This window comes from Mus musculus, chromosome 3 (genome assembly GCF_000001635.26).
Source record: "Mus musculus strain C57BL/6J chromosome 3, GRCm38.p6 C57BL/6J".
Classification (NCBI taxonomy): Eukaryota; Metazoa; Chordata; class Mammalia; order Rodentia; family Muridae; genus Mus; species Mus musculus.
The window spans coordinates 9548079-9568103 of NC_000069.6; the positions used below are offsets into that span (position 1 = coordinate 9548079).

At 44.6% G+C, this 20025-nt stretch overlaps 1 protein-coding gene across 2 annotated transcripts in view; it reads right to left on the bottom strand.

Moving 5' to 3' along the window:
• Window positions 1–20025, bottom strand: part of Zfp704 (zinc finger protein 704) — a 183076-nt gene that overhangs the window by 121069 nt on the left and 41982 nt on the right. For both annotated transcript variants that reach the window (NM_133218.2, XM_006530055.4), the window contains exon 2: window positions 16986–17221. In NM_133218.2, coding sequence (NP_573481.1) covers window positions 16986–17221 — 236 coding nt within the window. The remainder of the gene's footprint in view (window positions 1–16985; window positions 17222–20025) is intronic.

Genomic DNA, 20025 nt, shown 5'->3' on the forward strand with positions numbered 1-20025 from the left:
GACGGGCAGGGTGTAGTGGTCGTGTCAACACTTAGTATTCACTGAGAACAATTCATTGTGGCTGCTCTACAATGTGTGCTCTTTAAGTGGAAAGCTGCATCACCACGCTCCTTGAAAAAAGACTGCAGCTTGAAATCTTTTTTTTTGGGAGGGGGGGTCGAGACAGGGTTTATTGAATGGCCTACTAACTAATGGTATTACTTTGGGACATCCTGGAAACATTTGGAGATGGGAGCCTGTCGTGAGTGAGTCACTATACAGAGGGGCTTGGAAACCCTGCCTTGTCCCGGCTCCTCCTCCCCCTTTCCATCTGCGTCAAGCCACGACGAAGACACTCGTCTTCCACCAGCAAGCTCTGTCCCAGTGTGCAGTGGGACTGAGCCATCCCAAAGCACGAGTTAAGTCACTTCTTTTCTCGCCAAGATTATTCATTCCGAGTATTTTGTCACAACAATGAGAAAGCTAATTAGTGTATGCTGGGACCTTTCCAATTGTCAGATGCTATCTAGTAATTCCTATCAAAAAGTTTCAAGGAATAATTTCTTTTTTTTTCCCCCTCCCGAGACAGGGTTTCTCTGTGTAGCCCTGGCTGTCCTGGAGCTCACTTTGTAGACCAGGCTGGCCTCGAACTCAGAAATCCTCCTGCCTCTGCCTCCCAAGTGCTGGGATTAAAGGCGTGCACCACCACGCCTAGCACAAGAAATAATTTCAACACTGTGCTATGCTGCAGTTTTAAATGCTGAGCCATTTCAGAGCTAAATTTACTTTACAAATCTAGACTTTCAAATGAATGCTGCTTTCTCTCCAGACTGGAGCTAGGGACAAATTCTGGTGTCTCATTTGTACACAAGCCTAACTGTTCTAAGTGATAAACACAAAATAAGGAACAGAAATGGAGGATGTCTTTCTGGTTTTACCAATAATATATAATAAGTAGAGCTTAACCCATCTTTTTATTGGAGGGTCTGTCTTTGCCTCTAATGTCTAACTGTTAGGGTTTCAAGGCCCTCAACATACCAGAAAGTTATGAAGCAATGTAAGGCGGAGTGACAAAGGGCCCGCTCCCAATGATACTGCACTGCAGCCTTCAGCAGTCAGGAGCCCCCTGCCACAATTCCGCTGCAGGTGCCAAGGCACTGAGGCCGTCACAGAGACGCCAAGCCTGACACGATGTAAGTCATGGGAAACATTATCTGTAGAGATTTGACTTTACAGAAAAAAAAACAAGTCCTGGAGAGTCAAGACTTGACCCCATCTTTCTCACTGTTTTGTTTTTTCCTGAATGCTCGTGGAGTCTTTTTCTTTGTTAATTACACATATATGTGTCCATGTTTTAAATATATAAGCTCAACTTGCTCAGTCCGTATAACATCACTTGTACATGTGTGCTCAGGGATGACCGTTTGGTATGGACCGGAGTGCTCGTCCCTGAGTCAGACCATTTCCCCCACTCACAGTTTCCTTAGTTGCCCATAGTCCTTTCGAGGCCTCAAGAGCGACCCCTTCCCCACTTACGTTAGCATGTCTAGTGGTAGTGTCTTGTTCAATTCATGTTTAGACGGCCATGTCAGAGAGACTTCATGGGTATAGCAGCATCTCAGACACTTTAAGGAGATGCAATCTTACATCAAACTTCCTGTTTTTCCGGGGGTGAGGAGGTCATTCTTTAGATTAAGCATCACACATTCCAAAACACAAATTTAAATCTGACAAGAGCAACAGTGCTGGGTTTTCCTCACGGCCAGACAGACATGGCAACAGGCTTGCTTTCATTTGTAACTGTTCAGCCCTGCCAGAGGATTCACCCAGCTCGCAGGCACCTACATGTGGCCGCTTACCACACTAGGCTTCAGCCTGTGACTCCGTCCACCTTTGCTTGACTTTGCCATCATCACTGCCACCATCAAACAGCACTGTTGCATTCTGACTACAGAGAAGTGTCCTCCTCAGTGGAGAAAGACCACAAGTTAGGTGATAGGTGGCAGGTTTCCTGGGCAGAGGCACAGAGCAGCAGCTTTTCCGTCCTAACAAGAAGGGAAGCTCTGTGCATATCAGCACAGGAAGTCATGCACAGTGTGGTAACATTTGAAAAAACATTTGAGTCTATTATTCTAATCTAAATTTAGCCTTCATTCACACCAGGTTTTCCCATCTTTTAAATAAAGGGGATGAAGAAGATGACATTTAATATGCTCAAAAAGCTCTTTTCTCTGGGATCTAGGGTTGACTTTGGTCAGTACTGCAAGCAGCACACTTAGCTCTGCCAGGGCACACAGCATCTCCAGGATGCACCTCGTAGGCATCAGAGAAACTGAAGAGTCCTACTGTTCTTGAAGCCTACTGCAGAGGAACTGAGAACATTTGTGTTGTTTTCTTATGTAGGTTAATTACAAGCAATAAGATTAATATCGTTAAATAGCTCAGGGCTTGGGAAGTAAAAAGACAACAAACATTTGAACATCAAATGTTTACCACTTCTGTTTTTAGGAAAATGCACCCTTCCCTCTCCCAGGAAGACTGGGTCTTCCGAGGCTAAGTAAAAGCAGATGGGAGTTTTAATAATGTGAAGAGAAAACCCCATGCCCAACTACCAACACAGGAGAAGGAAAGGACTCTGCCTGACGCTGACTGGCCTGATACAGAATAGGGCTGACAGGAACATCCTTCACTGCAGATACTGGGTCACTGTAGGTGTGGCATCTGTTGGACACCGTGTATACACAAAGCAATGGTTTCTCAGCTTTGCACAGGTCCCCGAACATCAAGAACTGAGAAACCGAATGCTACAGCTTTGCTAAGCAATCAAGCACACTTTCAAACTGGTATGTTTCACTCGAGAGCAAAGGAAGTCATATCTGCTCAGCCCAACTGGGCTCATCCACACAGCAAGCACTGGAATGCCAACATAGAAACATTCCTCCACTCTCAGAGATGGCAACACAAGGGAGACTAGTGCTGAGCTCTGAGCCCAAGACACTACACATGCCAGTGACAAGCCATGAAACCCGTTCCTTAGTGATGCATTGGCCTGGTTTCCTCCTGCCCAGAGAGCAGAGGACAACCCAGGTGTCACACTCTGGTGGTTTATCAACTAGTTTGCCAGTGCTGTGTGGTTTGTCATACAAAAGATGAATGAGACAGAAATCCCTCAAAGTCTCTTGTGTCAGCCAAGAACTTGGTTCATCATGTAAGGCAACACTTCTCCAGTGAGGGATGCCAGGTTTTACTTTATTAAAAACAAACAAACAAACAAACAAAACAATGAGAAGGAAACACAGATTTTAAATATAGAGGCCATGGGCAGCCCAGTACAACTGTTACTTCTATATCTCCAATTAATCATGCAATAAAAAGACCTGGCCTGCTGATACACCAACATTTAGAGCAGAAAATACATGAGCTAGTTTAGCTATAAGCGGTCAGTCCTGATTTGTGTATTTTCATTCTCAGAGTAGCTGAAGTACAACACTCCTAATTACTGATGAGAGACAACCTCTTCTTATGTCTCCTACGTAGAGGTACTAACCATATATACTAACTTTGTAATTTAAGGAGCAAACACCAAGAAAACAGGTGAATGTTTTTAAAAACAAAAAAGGCTTTTGCTTTTGTGTCTGTCTGTCTGCCTGCCTGCCTGCCTGTCTGCCTGTCTGCATGTGAGGGTGTGGTGTATTGCACAGTGTGCACACACCTGCATACACATGTGGAGGGCAGAGGAAGCTGTTAGGTATCCATCAGTTCTCTATACTCTGCTCCCTTACAAAGGGGTCTCTCACTGAACCTGAAGCTAGGCTGGCAGACAGCACTCTACAGTGATCTTCCTACCTCCCTCTCTCACCAGCTAAGGTCAGAGGGGCGTATCTGTATATGTATCCAGCCTTTATCCAAGTGCTAAGATTCAAACTCTTGGTGGCTCACACTTGTGGAGTGTGTCCTTAGTCACTGAGTCATCTCCCGTGTGTGGCCCCTCACCTCCCTTTTGCCTTTTAATCTTTTTTTAAGCTCGAGCCTGATTCTGAGAGGGAAACCACTGGCTTTAGTGTCACAGAACTGTGGGAAAGAAGGCTTGGTAGTGACCTAGAGCACAGATAGGCGTAGCTGACATTGTTTTCACACTGTAGGACATGAGAAGGGCCTTGCTTGCTCATACAGGTGTGAGCTGACACAAAGGCAGACTCCGAGGCCAGAGAGCAGCAGAGCCAGGCACTGAGCCTCTCCTGACCATGGGTTCTGTTTCCTATGCTACCTTTTCTCAGGGGTAGACACACTTCACATGCTCTTCCGCTTTGCAATGGCGTCCCTCTGCAACTGCAAGTAGACGTCTCCACTGTGGGCTGTACTTTGTTTACACTGTATGCAGAGGAAGGCACAGCCATTAACTGGACAGGAGGCAGCTCTGAGGTCCAACCCACTGGTGCTGAACTGCAAGTGCAGCTCTTCCTGATGGACAGCAGCGCTCGCTCCCTTCAGCTCTGTATCAGCTTCCTGTTAACTTGACCCAAGCTGGAGTCATCTCGGTGGAGAGAAAGCCTCCATCAGACTGGTCTGCACAGCTCAGTGAAGCAACGTCTTGATCAATGACTGAAGTGGAGGGTCCAGCCCACTCTGGGTGGTGCCATCCTTGGACAGACAGTTCGGGGTTATACAAGACAGCCGGCAGGACAAGCAGTGGCAAGCCAGTGATTAGGCAGCAGTCTCTATGGCTTCTGCATCAGTTCCTACCCTGCTTGAGCTCCTACCTGGCTTTCCTCAATGACAGATGTGCAAGCCAAAGGAATCCCCTCCTCTCGGCTGCTTTTGGTCACTCTATTTATCAGAGCAATGGAAACATAGTAGGATGAATTCCAAATATGACTCTTTCAGGTTGGAACATCTGCAGGCATGTGGAAAATACAACTGCACTGTTTGTCAGGAGTGAACCAAAAGGAAAACCATGTAAACTTGAGAGATAAGCAGGAGGGAGGACAGGTTCTTAAGGACAGTGGGCGATGCTGCTGCTCATTACGTCAGGAGACAGCAGGGGCTCGCCATATGCACCTAGGCCTGTCCATCCTGATGGATGTGCGGAGCTGCCTAGCACTCTCAGCCTAGAGAGATTCTGAGGATCATTATCACCACTTGCCCTGTGAAACTATACGCATGTACAGGGAACGTGTGTGTGTGTGTGTGTGTGTGTGTGCGCGCGCGCGCGTGTGTGCGTGTGTGACATCTTGACAGCCGTGGAGTTAATGTGCTTACCAACCAGGGCCAGAAAGAACAGGGTGCAATTACCAGGATGTAGAATCCAGTCTGTGTTTTATCCAGCAACCTCAGAAGAACTCAGGTAAACATGACAGTACTCAGTACCACTGAAGATCCTGGTGCAGTATGCCCCAGATACAAGTTTCCAGAGGCACCTGATGGACTCTCACATTCCGCAGACAAAGCTACTCTTTCTGTGTTTTAAATACAACAGCAAAACGGATGTAGGAAAAAGCATATGATCTTACAAGCTGTGCTTTCTTAGAAAGGGGCAGCAGAACAAACCAAATCTATTATGAGGTGAATTTTATTTGAGGTGGGGAAATTTTAAAAGATGATGTCACAATCTCCATTCAGGATGCAAATGTTTGCCCAACACAGTTAAAACCAAACCCTGTGTGAAGGAACAAGGCATATCTTCTCACTGTGTAGAGATGGCGGTAGAAGTGTAAGCTCACTTGAAGACAAGCAAACACATGAACTCGGACCTCCAGACAGGTAGATATTTACCGTACAACAAAATACATTACAATAGCAAGCTCTTCTAAGTACAATCATTTACATTACATACATTACGATTTGACTACTTAAGGTGGTCTGCATACTGTTCTCTGTAAACACACCAACTGCCCATTTGATTTTTACAGAAAGTCCTTAAGCCTTGGTGGAAAACCTATCACCGAATTCTGTTTTTGTTAAGAGACACTGAAACACTACATATCCCTAAGCCTTGTTGCAATCTGCCACACCTACTTTCTTCTGGGCTGCTAGCAGATTTCTTTTTCCCACGAGATGCTTGAGCTAGAGTTCCTAGAGCCATTCTGAGCACCGCAGCATCCTCACAGGGCACCCTGGGTACCAGCTTCGTCCCACCTTCCTCTTGAGTTTCATAATTATGTCTCCTGGATTTCTATCAGTGTTTCCCAACTATTTAAGAACTGACATAGTTTTCAGGTCAATATACACTTGTTCTTCCTCCTACCTTCTCATCCCTACAAGACACCAATCAAACATATCCCCTAAAGTGTGTCACTACCTAAAGATAATCAAATTCTCTAAGTATCCCAAGTTAATGTTAATTCTCCAGCCTTGTGTCCCTTAATTCCCCAGAATGCTAGAGGAAAGGAGCCTCCCTAATTAAGGGGAGAGCTAACATTTAAAGGTACAGTAACAACTGAAGCCAGTAACCAAATGAAACCCTGAGCTCAGGTCCTTAAGAAAATATATGATATATTGGTTGCATTTCCCAGCTCTAAAGTTATACGCAGTAACTAACTCTTCTTACTGCATGCAGTACATGAAGAAAAAGCATAAATATACACATGGTGTGTGCCTTAAATTTAACGGGAAGTATAACTCCTTCTGTAAGGGTCACCACTGTGGGGACAGCAGGGTGCATGGTAACTGAGGTAAGTTCTCTCAAGCCCTGGAAAGGAAGCTGTTTCTGTGTTTTTAAAGAACTAAAATTGGGACTGACACCTGCTTAACCATCTGACTCGGATGGAATTTAAACAGCCTTGTAACAAGATACAAAATATAACCTGTTAGGGGCCACACCAGAGCCAGCTGAAGATTTCCAACAGAAGCTATTTAATTGTATGTGCCCTCACCCCCTAACCCTACACACTTGTTCTCCGTACCTACCAGGCCTCACACACTGACACCAAGAGAGAAGTCTACTCCTAATAGTAGGTGAGACGTTTTCTTCATGTATGAGAAAGGAGAAGAAATGAAGAGAGAAACTGGTGCCTTGACAAGATAAGACAGGCTGTGATGCCAATCTTGCCCACGCTGCCCGTCAGGCTGACTGCTGCCAGTCACCAGCAGCCATACCCATGCCCAATAGCTGATGCCTCCTGTAAGACACAGGGCAGCTTCTTAAGGCACAGCACGCAACCGACAGTACAAAACACCACTGAGAACCTCATTACCTGGTGAGAAACTACTTGAGATATTTTTTATGATTTATTTATTTACTTTATGTATATGAGTACACTGTAGCTGTCTTCAGACACACCAGAAGAGGGCATCAGATCCCATTACAGATGGTTGTGAGCCACCATGTGGTTGCTGGGAATTGAACTCAGGACCTCTGGAAGAACAGTCAGTGCTCTTAACCACTGAGCCATCTCTCCAGCTCTTGAGATATGTTTTACTAAATTTAGTACTTATATTTATTTTAGCTGATCTTTTCTCCCTGTGTTTATGTTGTGACTACAGACTGTGTCTGACAGTGAGATTTCTTCTGGCCAGCGTTACTGAGTCCTATGTTTTCCTTTTTGAGAGGCTGATACCAGGGCAACCATGATACCACTCAGTTATAGCACCAGTTCTTCAAGTGTGAGGAAAAAAACTAAGAGTGAGTGAGTGAGTGAGTGAGTGAGTGTGTGTGTGTGTGTGTGTGTGTGTGTGTGTGTGTGTGTATGAGAGCAGGAGCAGGACCGAGGGAGGAAGGAGGGAGAGGAGAGAAGAAGGAGGGGAAGGGGGAGGGGAGGGGCAGGAGAGGAGGAGGAGGGGAGGGGGAGGGAGAGGAGGAGGAGGGAGGGAGAGGGAGTATGAGCGCCAAGGTAAAGGCCAAGGCCCCACCTTGTCCCCGTGTTCTTCATCCACTAGGCTTGGATGGTTAAAGTTACTGCCAAGGACATCCCACAGAAGGCTCCACTAGTTACACATGATAGAAACGATGCCTGCAAGAGTTCCATCCCTCAGAATTTTGCTTCATAACTATTCAGTTTGATCCAGAGAGAAGAGCCTAATGCTCTCCATTCAAAGCGCAATTCTCAGCAGGTGCAAATTTTAATGTGGTAGCAATCTGTATTCAAGAGTAAATGGTTACAGTATACAGCTATTGGCAAATAGTTATTATTTAAAATCAGCAATAAGGACAGTATAAAGCTCTTTTTAAAACACACCCACTAGTATCTACCCACTCTTTCCTCTTGCCCAAAAATTCATAAGGCAATTTGGGTCACAAAGCACAGGCTTTCTTACATTACGAAATGAAGGCCATATCAGTACCATCACTGTTAGTAAGACAAAGGGCAGTGCGAGCAGGACGGTTCCTCTGCCTCTGCCTCAGCTTCCATGGCTCTGCTGGGAGCGTGGGAGGAGCTGAGAGAGGGCAGCAGGTCTACACTTAAATCTCAGAAATCACCTACGAGCATCTGACAGGAAGAGATACTTAAAACAAACAGAAAGCCCAGCATTCTAGTTCCTGGATTTGTTCCTGCTGAAGAAGAGAGCAGTGAATGACTTCCCTTCGCAGGGTGGTTTCAGATCTCTAGTTCCCTGGAAGGTTGACTCCGGGTGACTGAAGACACTTAGAAAGCACATGTGCCTCTCTGTGCTTGACCTGCTCACTGGCTTTAGAGTACAAATCTCAGCACCATGCCTTTAATCCCAGCACTCAGGAGGCAGAGGCAGGTGGATTTCTGAGTTCGAGGCCAGCCTGGTCTACAAAGTGAGTTCCAGGACAGCCAGGGCTATACAGAGAAACCCTGTGTCCAACCAAAAAACAAATCTCAGCACAAAGAGGCAGGTGTGTGCAGATTCCAGGAGCTTTCTGACTTTGTGCAGCTTAGAGAGGCAGCAGGTACTCACAGACTAGAGTTTCTGAGACAGTAGGACAAGAGAGTAGGCAGGAAGGAGTTTCTTAGAAAAGATAGTTTTCTCTTTATTGACATTCTGTCAATGACCTAGGAGAGCCACAAATCATAGTCTTAGTGTTTCTCTAACATGAGTGAGTATATTTGTATTATTCTTATGTATGTGTTTTAAAGAAAATGTGTTTAAAAACAATTTAAAATGTCAAAGCGGCCTTTCTCAGTGGTCTCGTATTGGCTACCAAGCTGGGAACCTGAGAAGCTCCTGATGTGTATGAAATATTACATCTTTTACCCAGGAGCTGGTGGGCTTAACTGAGCTTCAGGAAATAAAAGACAGCAATTTTGAAGGCAGGTATTATGGCTCGCGTGAGTACTGGGGACGCTGTGGTGGAAGGAACAGTCCACTTTCAAGACCAGCCTGGGCTGCAGAGCAAGACCATATCTCAAATAATAAATATGTGACGGAACGTTTTACTTCATTTACTTCCAAGCTTGCCACAGGGGACCATGCTCTAAGGGACACTGGATAGGAAGTAGCCAAAGTAGCACTGGGTTTTTACTGTGCGCATGGAATGTGGTTTACAGATGAGGTTACTTTCCGACTTAGAACTCAAGGGTTCCAGAAGATGGATATGACAGTCCATGCCTTTGATGCATCTTTTCCTGAGGCAGAAGCAGAAAGCTCTCTGGAGTCTGAGGCCACCCTGGTCCACATAATGAGACACTTTTAGAAGGATATACATACATGCACACACACATACATACATGCACACACACATACATACATACATACACACACACATACATACATACATACACACACACTCTCAGAGACAGACACAAACAACACACAGACAAACACACACTCAGAGAAGGACAACATGCACACAGAGAGACAAACATACACAAACACACACACTCATATTCATACACAGAGATACACACATACACACACACACTCAGAGAAGGACAACATGCACACACATGCACACACACAGAGACAAACATACACAAACACATACATTCACACACTGTCACAGAAACAGACACACAGACTGATAGATAGATACACACACACACACACACACACACACACACACACACACGGCACTTGTCAAATACTGAACTATATCTTCAAAGGCTAATGAGTTTCTGCAGACGGTTTTCAGACTGGCATCTGGTCGTTACTTCATTTTATCCAGCAAGTGTTAAATAGCTGGCTTTTAGAACTCCACAGAGCAATCACTACCACAACGGCAGCTAATTATCTGTCGCATGCTGAAGCACGGCCTTTAGGTCTACCAGTATTTGGGGTCAGTTATTTCTCCTTTCCTTAGTATAACTAACTGGCTTGGAAATCAAGTTCTTTGGCATTGGAGTTATAATAAGAAGTTAGCTATTACTCTGCATAAGCAAATTGTAATTGCTGTTTGGGTGAAGTCCAACAGTACCTCAGAAAAAGCAATTTCTGACAAAGAACAGAATAACAAACACCCATGTTCCAACAATCTAGATCAGAGGTTCCAAACCTGGGGGTCATGACCCCTTTGGGGGTTGAAGGACCATTTCACAGGGGCTGAATGTCAGACTTCCTGCACAGCAGATATTCACATTATTATTCTAACAGTAGAAAATTAGTTATGGAATAATTTTATGGATGAGTTACCACAACATGAAGAACTATTACATGGCCGCAGTGTTAGGAAGGTTGAGAACCACTGGTCTAAACGATCAAACAGTGTCTGCCTGACAGACATTGGGGTTGCAGGTGACGGAGCTACTGCTATTATGTGTTTTATGGCATCACAGTTGACAAGGACAATAAATTATTAATATTCTCCCATAAACACTGGTGACAATGATAAAGAACAACATCTCCATTGGCCAGAACCTTCCATGTATTTTCCAACATGCTCCTCCTACATGTTGTCTGACATCCTGTGTCTTTCCACTCATTTATGAAGTGGCAATCACGGTGACTAAGCACAGCATCGGTCATTTCACTCTTAAGCAAGTGGCTGGGTTTGCGCCTGTGTCCACAGACATACATACAGACAGACATCATCTTACAGACAGACAGACAGACATCATCTTACAGACAGACAGACATCTTACAGACAGACAGACATCATCTTACAGACAGACAGACATCATCTTACAGACAGACATACGTCTTACATGCATTTCTCACTTTAGAAGCCCCGGAGCCTGCTTTGTGGATGCTGCTCCGCTGACTTAGCTGTCTATTGTCTACTGTCTAATCTCCAGTCCCCTCTGTGACTCTGAAAATGAACTGGTAGTTTTTAAAAGAAAAATAAAATAAGGCCCATTCTAGTAGACTGGGCCAGAGCCATGTTCTCCAGCTCGCAGCCCAGAGGCCTTCCTCCTGCATCATGTCAACTCTCTTTCCATTTCAGTTCTAATTCCCAGCTGCCTACTGTCCTAAGCAACACTGTCCTGACCAGGCCTCCTGTCTGTTCTTGTCCCCCCTAACCTATCCTACACAACTAAAGTGCCCTTTGCTAAAGAGTGCCTAACAATGCCCACTATAAAATCTTTTTGAACACTTAAAAATATATGTTTAAAATGTAGCACAACTACTATAACCCAATATGACCTAGTTCCTGACTCTCCAGCCTCAAGTATTCATCAACTGCTGAGGACCAAAGAAAATGGACTACATCCATTGGACAGAAAGTCACCTCATGCTCAAAATATAAAGCATTGCCACAGCTACAGTATAGATTAAATCCAAAAGCATGGCTAAAGTCCTGTCTATAGTCTAATTATTTTTGCTTTTTTTTTTTTTTTTTTTTTTTGGTTTTTCAAGACAGGGTTTCTCTGTGTACCCTGGCTGTCCTGGAACTCTCACTATGCAGACCAGGCTGGCCTCGATCTCAGATATCTGCCTGCCTCTGCCTCTGCCTCTGCCTCTGCCTCCCGAGTGCTAGGACTAAAGGCGTGCGCCACCACACCCGGCTGCAATTTTTTTAAGATGTATTCATTTCATGTATATTGAGTATACTGTACCTGTCTTCAGACACACCAGAAGAGGGCGTGAGATCTCATTACAGATGGTTGTAAGTCACTATGTGGTTGTTGGGAACTGAACTCAGGACCTCTGGATGAGAAGTCAGTGCTCTTAACCACTGAGCCATCTCTCCCGCCCCTTGTTTTCTTCAACTCTCCATAAAGATCAATGAAGCTTGTCCTTTCCCTTCGAGACACCTTAAGCCATCTAAGAGTGCACACTTAGCTAATCGCTGTTGTCATGTCACTGCTCTAGAAGAGGCCTGGTCTTGTGTTTGTAATGAGAACGCACGCACTGACGGGAGCGTTACAGACATTAGTCCCTCAGAGGCTGCCTGACCTCTGCACAAGCTGCCTTACCACATTACATGACGCTCTTGATGCAAGCCATCATACTAAGCATGTGCTCCACCTACCCTCACGGTCTCAGGACTGAAAAATACTAACAAATACTCCGAGGGTCTAACCCTCCAAGTCCTCCCAAAGAAACACAGCTTCCTCCCGAGACCAATCAGCCACACTGGTAAGGTTCCACAGTAAGGGAACTCTCCTAAACCAACATCACCTTTTCCCATGCAGGGGGCTCAAAAGGCCTTTCATCTAATGACTCAAAAGCATGGTTCTTGGGATGCTTGAAGCAACAGCCATAGGAAGCTTGGTTCTCTAACATAAGGGGCCTGCTAACAGAGTCCAGCCCCTGCTCCAGCCTCACGGCAGAAAACACTCAGAGCTGTGTTCCAGGCAGGAGAGGCGTCCATAAGAAAAGTGCTGACCAGAACCAGAGCTAGGACTCAAGAGCATCTACCATACTTGCCTAGATCCCAAGTCTCACAAGCTTCTCCCAGCCAAGATCAGCACACAACAGAGGCGTAAGGCAGTCCTCCTCATGGACATAAGGCAGTCCTCCTCATGGGCATAAGGCGGTCCTCCTCATGGACATAAGGCGGTCCTCCTCATGGACATAAGGCGGTCCTCCTCATGGACATAAGGCGGTCCTCCTCATGAACATAAGGCGGTCCTCCTCATGGACATAGGCAGTCCAAGGCAGTCCTCCTCATGGACATAAGGCGGTCCTCCTCATGGACATAAGGCAGTCCTCCTCATGGGTATAAGGTGATCCTCCTCATGGACATAAGGCAGTCCTCCTCATGGACATAAGGCAGTCCTCCTCATGGACATGAGGTGGTCCTCCTCATGGGCTATGAGACTGCTGGCACACTTCATCCACCCTCTCATTTTCCTTCCTTCCCTGGTTCACTCCTCTTCCTTGTACTGCACTGGGCTCCTACCTTTGCACAAGGAATTTCCCCAATAAATTGCTTGTATGCTTAATTCTGTCTTGGCTCTTGCTTCTGAGATGGTCAAGCTTAGCACATCTTGGGTAATACAATGACCCTTCCTGAAACCAGCAACTTTCAAACAGGCCCCAGAAAACTGGCATTTTGTAAAAGTTTTTAAAATAGACCCTCAGGTTTGAAAATTTTCCTTCCCTATTCCATGCTTCTGTACCTTCAATGCGACACTAATAACAGGAAAGCAGGCCTTTAAGTAGGTGCATCAAACTGACCACTCTCCTAATATTTAAGCCTTTCCTTTAGTTACAGACTCACCGAGCCCTGATGAGAAGGCGAGCAATACTAAGTAGTTTCTTGGACTTAGCCACTTACGCATCCATCTGTCTGGCTGCATGCAAGCTCGTGGAGGGGAGCACCTCCCACTGGTGTTTTTTAACAAGCTCAAGGTCACCAGCAGCAAGCACCCAATAGACACCTGGTGATGGAGAAGGTACGACGTCAGGAAAGCCAACAGTGGATCAGAGGGATCAGACAGGGCAGACATGGGAAAGCGGCTAACACACACACTTCTTTACTGTATGAACTCTCGGAAATGAACGGCAGGCTTCACAAACGACAGAGTAAGGGGAAGGGTAACTAAGAAGTCCTGGGGGCATTTAACTTGCCCAGGAGCTCTGCACACTGACAATGCCAGCCTAAAGCACCCTCCTGCCTCTGAGGAGTACCCAAAGTACCAAGTCTGGAATTAGAGTAAGTTACAGGAAACGGTGTGGATAGATGTTCATGTGTAGATTACACACACATAGACGCTTTAATTATAGGTCATACTTAATAACATATCTAGACTTCTTTATTCTAATACATTTCACTACACTCCAGATTTACTCAGACATCAACAGCAGTTTTTGATGACAGCTATAATTATATTTCTTTTTAGTAAGCAGAAAGAAAAATCGTGTTCCTTCCTATCACGCGATTGAAAGTTTCCTTACAACAGAATCTCAATCGACTTAGATAGTCAAAAGTTGGCATTTACTAAATAACCTAACGACTGCAAACAGAAGAAAATGTTAGAAATTAGATCATTCTGCATCACTTGATTCCTTCGTGTCTATTTAATTAAAAAAGCAATTTGTTTCTCCAAGTGATAGCATGTTTATGATGATTACATTTTAACTGTGACAATGACGATGAGTGTGTTAGTGCAGAGCCTAACAATGGCACTTTAGGTAGCCCCACTCATAGCACGTTAATTCATCTAAATTATACCTCGTCAGTAGGGAATTTTCTTCTACATATTGATGATTTCAAACCCAATTAATTTCTCTCTACCATTTAAAAGCTCACAATAATACCAGCTTGAGCAGTGTGCTTCCGTGTATACCTAACGATTGCAAAGAATTTTCATTCTTTAGACCAGCATCAGGAAAAAAAAAGCAAAGATATTTTCCTGCCCTTCATTTTCACTGTTTTCGGAGGTGAAGTCATGCTAAAGAACAGAATATACAGAGCTGATACAAAGCCCAGTGTGTAGTGTGCTTGTCAGTACACACAGAGCCTAGGTTCTACTCCCACCATGGCGTAAGCTGGGCATGGTGGCGCAGACCTATAATCTATGCGCAGGAGGGAAGGCAGGATGATCAAAGCTCAAGTTCATGTTTGGATACTCAGTGAGCTTTAGGCCAGCCTGGGTAAAACCAAACCAAAGATACAACCTGCAACAACTTAGAGTATGACGTAATTGCAGGACTTCTGTTACACACGAAAGACTCCATGGAAATGGTGTGTCCAGTAGGTCCCACAGAACTCCAAGCCGGCTCTGCTGTCTCAGACAGAGTCCATCTGACAGGCCCAGGAAGAACATAACAGCACAGCTCTTCTCATTCCAAGTCGCAAGCGTGACACTCGACCTATGAGTCAGCCAAACTACACATATGAACGGATGTGTCTGTCTGCTTCAGGGCACTTTAAAACATTTCACAATGAGGCCACAGTAAAAACTAATCCTTAATAATTTAACTAAGTATTTAATACAGAAATCATAGAAGAGCAAATAGTGACAAATAGTTGAACAGAAATAAAAGATATACAAAATTGGCAGCTAGAGGTTAAAGAAAACAGAGGCCTATAATTGTAGAAAGCCTGACAATTTGGCAGCCGGATAGAGTAACATGTAATTTTCTGAAGAAGATAGTCCCTCTATTTAGAAGAGAAAACAATGAAAATGCTGATTTACTAACGGTGAGCAGGTGTAGAAGGGTTCCTTCCTGGCCTATAGGACATGTCTTCATGAGCCGTCAGAAACACTTGAATAAATGCAAGACTTCTCAATCAACTGCTTATAAAGTCTCATGATAATCATTTCTGGCATTAAAATGGAGTACACATAAAATAATCAAGCTGTCGTGCAGACAGAGCCCCCCATTCCCTCCTCAGCTGACATGTGCTCACAGACCCTCAGGAAGGGCACAGGGCATTGTTCTAGGCTGGAGACAGAGTGTGAACAAGGGCGCGGAGGCTGGAGCAGGAGGGCCGGATGGAGGACGAGCAATGTTTGTGTCTGCTCTGCTTCCGCTGCGCCATGACAATACCCTCCAGTAGTGCTAGATAAGAGTTGAAATAAAGGGAGTAGGAGACCAGGACAAGAAACTGAGGTTAGGATGTACTGTATGAGAGAACAATTTTAAAAATGCTGAAAGAGAATTACATGATAAACTCTCTCCATTGTGTTCTAATATAAATCTATCATGTAAGTGTACGTGTACATGTGTGTGCCACAGAGTGGATGTGTACAACACTGTAAGAGAGCCATCATAACAGATGTGCACAGCACTGCATCCAACTTTACACCTGTTCTCAATTGCACTGTAAGAGAGCCATCATTACAGATGTGCACAGCACTGCATCCAACTTTACACCTGTTCTCAACTGCACTGTAAGAGAGCCAGCATCACAGATATGCACAGCACTGCATCCAACTTTACACATGTTCTCAATTGCACTGTAAGAGAGCCATCATTACAGATGTGCACAGCACTGCATCCAACTTTACACATGTTCTCAATTGCACTGTAAGAGAGCCATCATTACAGATGTGCACAGCACTGCATCCAACTTTACACCTGTTCTCAACTGCACTGTAAGAGAGCCAGCATCACAGATGTGCACAGCACTGCATCCAACTTTACACATGTTCTCAACTGCACTGTAAGAGAGCCAGCATCACAGATGTGCACAGCACTGCATCCAACTTTATTGGCCTCTAGGATTTGAACGCAGGTTCTTATGCTTTCAGGGCAAGCACTCTATCCCACTCAGCCATCTCCCTTGTCCAGATAAGCCTTAAAAATGACATCACCTTATGAATGACATCAACTAGACATCACCAAACACTTTTACACACTGAAGGCTTTACAGGTCACCAATGGGCTGTGTCACAATCACTTTCTTTCTATATCATTTGAATTGGTAAATTCATCTCATAGTCCACACGTAAGAGGCCGAGGCTAAATCAGCCTCGAGTTGTAATTTGCCAACCTAGGATATGAGCATAGCTACCTTCAAGCACCATCAACCTTAAACAGAATGGTCTGCTCTGTTCGTATTTTCACATTTTCTTCTGTCAAAGATCCAGGCATTTTTTTTCTACAGCTACAACAGTTTTAACCACAGCAGCTCCAAAATTGGTTCTACTTCACAGAAGGAACGGAGAAAACTTGACAGACAGCTCTTGCTAAGTCTAGACCCTGTGAAACAGACAGGATAGAGCGGGCCTGCTCTCTACCTGTCTCCTACAAATGCGATACCCCCTTACCTTGCAGGAGGGACATCGATATTGGAAGAAACTACTTTCCGCTTCTGCTCAAGAAGACAAACAGACCGAGTTTCTTTTTCTTGGTCAAGGACCCGACTGGTTTTTTTGGTGTCTGCTGTTCTCACGTCTTCCTCCATGGCCAGTGGGAACAGGTGATGAGACGGCTTCTTACTGGAGTCACGTCTGAAGTCCTCTGATTGAAACGTGAAGGTCATCTCCCGCTTAAAACTCCCCACCTGCAAAGTACAACACAAAAATCTTACGTTTCTTTCTGCAGGGCTGTGGTGAAGAGAGACTACTCACTCCTCCTGTTCATGTTCTTATTGTTTAACTGGGAGAGATGTAACCCAGAAATAAACAGTAGCATTGCAAAGCTAGTTCAAGGCCAGCCTGGTCTACATGGAATGTTCCAGGACAGCAACGGTTACATAGAAAGACCCTGTCTCAAAACAGTAAAAATATCACCAACTCAAGAAATTTTTTTTCAACACTTGAAAGCATTAGGTCTCTGTAGTTTTATATTTTAAAGCCATGAGCACGTTTAATAGAAGAGAGCTAACATACAAAGGCACACTATTTTTGACTATTAATGCTGATCTTAGATTTAATGAATAAGGTATAAGACAGATATGAAGCCAAAGCTCAGCGAAGTAAATCCCATTATCCCCAACTCTGGAGACACTGGAAAAAGTAAAGAAAAATTCTATAAGGTAATTACTATTTACAAATCAACTCAGTAGCAAATTAACTTAGGTCTAGAGTACAGCAAGAAGGGTCAGACTATCCAGTAATCCGGAATTTCACCACTCAATAGAGCACATTTTAAAATAACTTCACCAGGAAAACATTTCGCAGACACATAAACTAAGTCGTCCTCTCTGTGGCTTCAGTGAGTGGTTAGCAGTTTTTACCTGAAATGCAAGCCTTGCTTGCTCATTTCTATCAGGTTTAGACAAAAATTAAAAAGAATTTAGTCAAAATTTCTATTTATAGAATTGAAAGCCATGAGCATAACACATTTCATAGAAAATAAAAATATGTTGGTTCCCAGGCCAAATGAAACCTCAGCTAAATGTATATATTACAGTCTCAGGGCCTTTCCAGATCTCATGGGATCAGCAGAGCTCCAAAGGGCTCCATCCTCTCCTCAGCCTTCCCACTGATAAAGACTGGATCTGCGCAGGTCCACACCCAGCTCCAGAGGAGCAGGCCAGTCACTTCTGGTCTACTTGCAACAAGTCACCACAGGTTTTCACATGATTTAGTGATGTTTAGCAAGGGTCCTAGAGTGTTGATTTAAAGTTCTGAAGACATTCTCATACAGCAGGAGACAGAATGAACACATTTCCAAAGGGAAGACACTCTCTAAAAAGATGTCACTAGCTAATACTCCATATAACTCTTTTTGCTTCACCATGAAGCGGTGACAAGAAGGTGCTATTTTCACTCTGTGAGGCCTGTTTCCAACTTGCAACAGGAGACTTTAGACTCCAGGCAATGAAAATGAAGCAGAGGCCTTGGTGTGGTGTCTCCTAAACGCATAGTAGGTACTACATGAACTAAATATTAAGGAAGTCTGTAGTCAACAGTATTGAGTTGAAACAGTAATTGATGATCATGCCTCCCTGGGCCAACCGGACCGTTTAAACAGCTCCCATTGAAATGTTAAAGCTGAAGAAATGCAGTTTGGGCTGCACACATTTAGAGACACACCTGGGGCAAATAAGGTACAAATGGAGTAAGTCTGCTAAGGAAATGATGAAATAGCCATGTGCTGTGCTCTTGATGAAGCACACATAGTGAAACAGAGGGTAATAAAGCTACAACACAAGATCAGGAGCTAAAACATTTCCTCAACAGAAACTCAACACTCACTGTACACAGACATTTCAGCAATGGAATCAACCTCAGGGACAGCTGAGTCCTCGTTTTAAAATGACTAGAAATGATCAAAAGACCAAACTTAACCACAAGAGTGAGTAAGAGATGTTGAATCACTGATTGGAAGAGGCACTGTCACTCTCAGCTACTGCACAGGAACACTGACAGGTCTTTCTGCTAAGACAAGAAGCAAAAAGATGGATCCCATTCATAAGGTGCCCGTGGAGTAAACCGGCAATGGCCAGGGGACAAGTGATAGCTGTGTGGGGCTTGGAGTGGGCACTTGCTGACTGCAAGTGGGTGAGGGACCACCGGGAGCTGGAGTGGGTGAGGGACCGCCAGGAGCTGGTGGGAACGTTCTACCACAGCCGACGTCAGCATCTGCTCAGCAGTAAATGTATCGAAATCCACTGTACTCTTACAATGGTATCAATCTGACTCGAAGGTGCCATGGAGAACAAACCAGCAATGACCTGTTGTGCAGGACACGCCCAAGAACTCCTAGACCAGGTTTCGAAATTGTGAGGCCAAGATGTAGGCATAAATTTAATACAGGCATCTGCTATGCATATTTTAAAACACTGCTCCAAACAGTGGCATGGTTGGTCCTGCATAGGTAAAATAGGGCTAAGATCTAGTCCCCATTAAAACCACGTCCCCAAGCGTCCTCTTGTGGGCACGAAGACCGTTTTTCCAGTTCATTCACCCAGAAAGGAACTTTTTGTACTTCATCTGTTCAAAGGCACATTTCCCCATTGTGTTTTCTCAGCCTAGTGTTCCTGGAGACCTGCAAGGTCTAGGCTGTTCCATTCTTCGAAGCTGATGTATTTATGGTCAGTTAAGTAACTCATAAATACAAGCCAGTATTCTCTCAATGGCACCGTCTGAGAGATTACTGTATGCTATGGCTCTAAACAGGCAAATATTTGGCAGACAACAGCTAGAAACAATAGTAACTAAGAATGTGAGTGCAGAGAAACCAGAAGAGCATCAATGGTGTGTGTGGGTGTGGGGGTGTGTACGCGCACGTGTGCATGCTTGTATGTGAGTCCACATGCATGTGACGAAGAATGGTGGGCTAGAAGAGTCTCTTACATATCCAGTAGTGACCACAATGGGTAGAAAGGGCAGCTGCTTCCCGAAAGGGTGCTAATTAGCA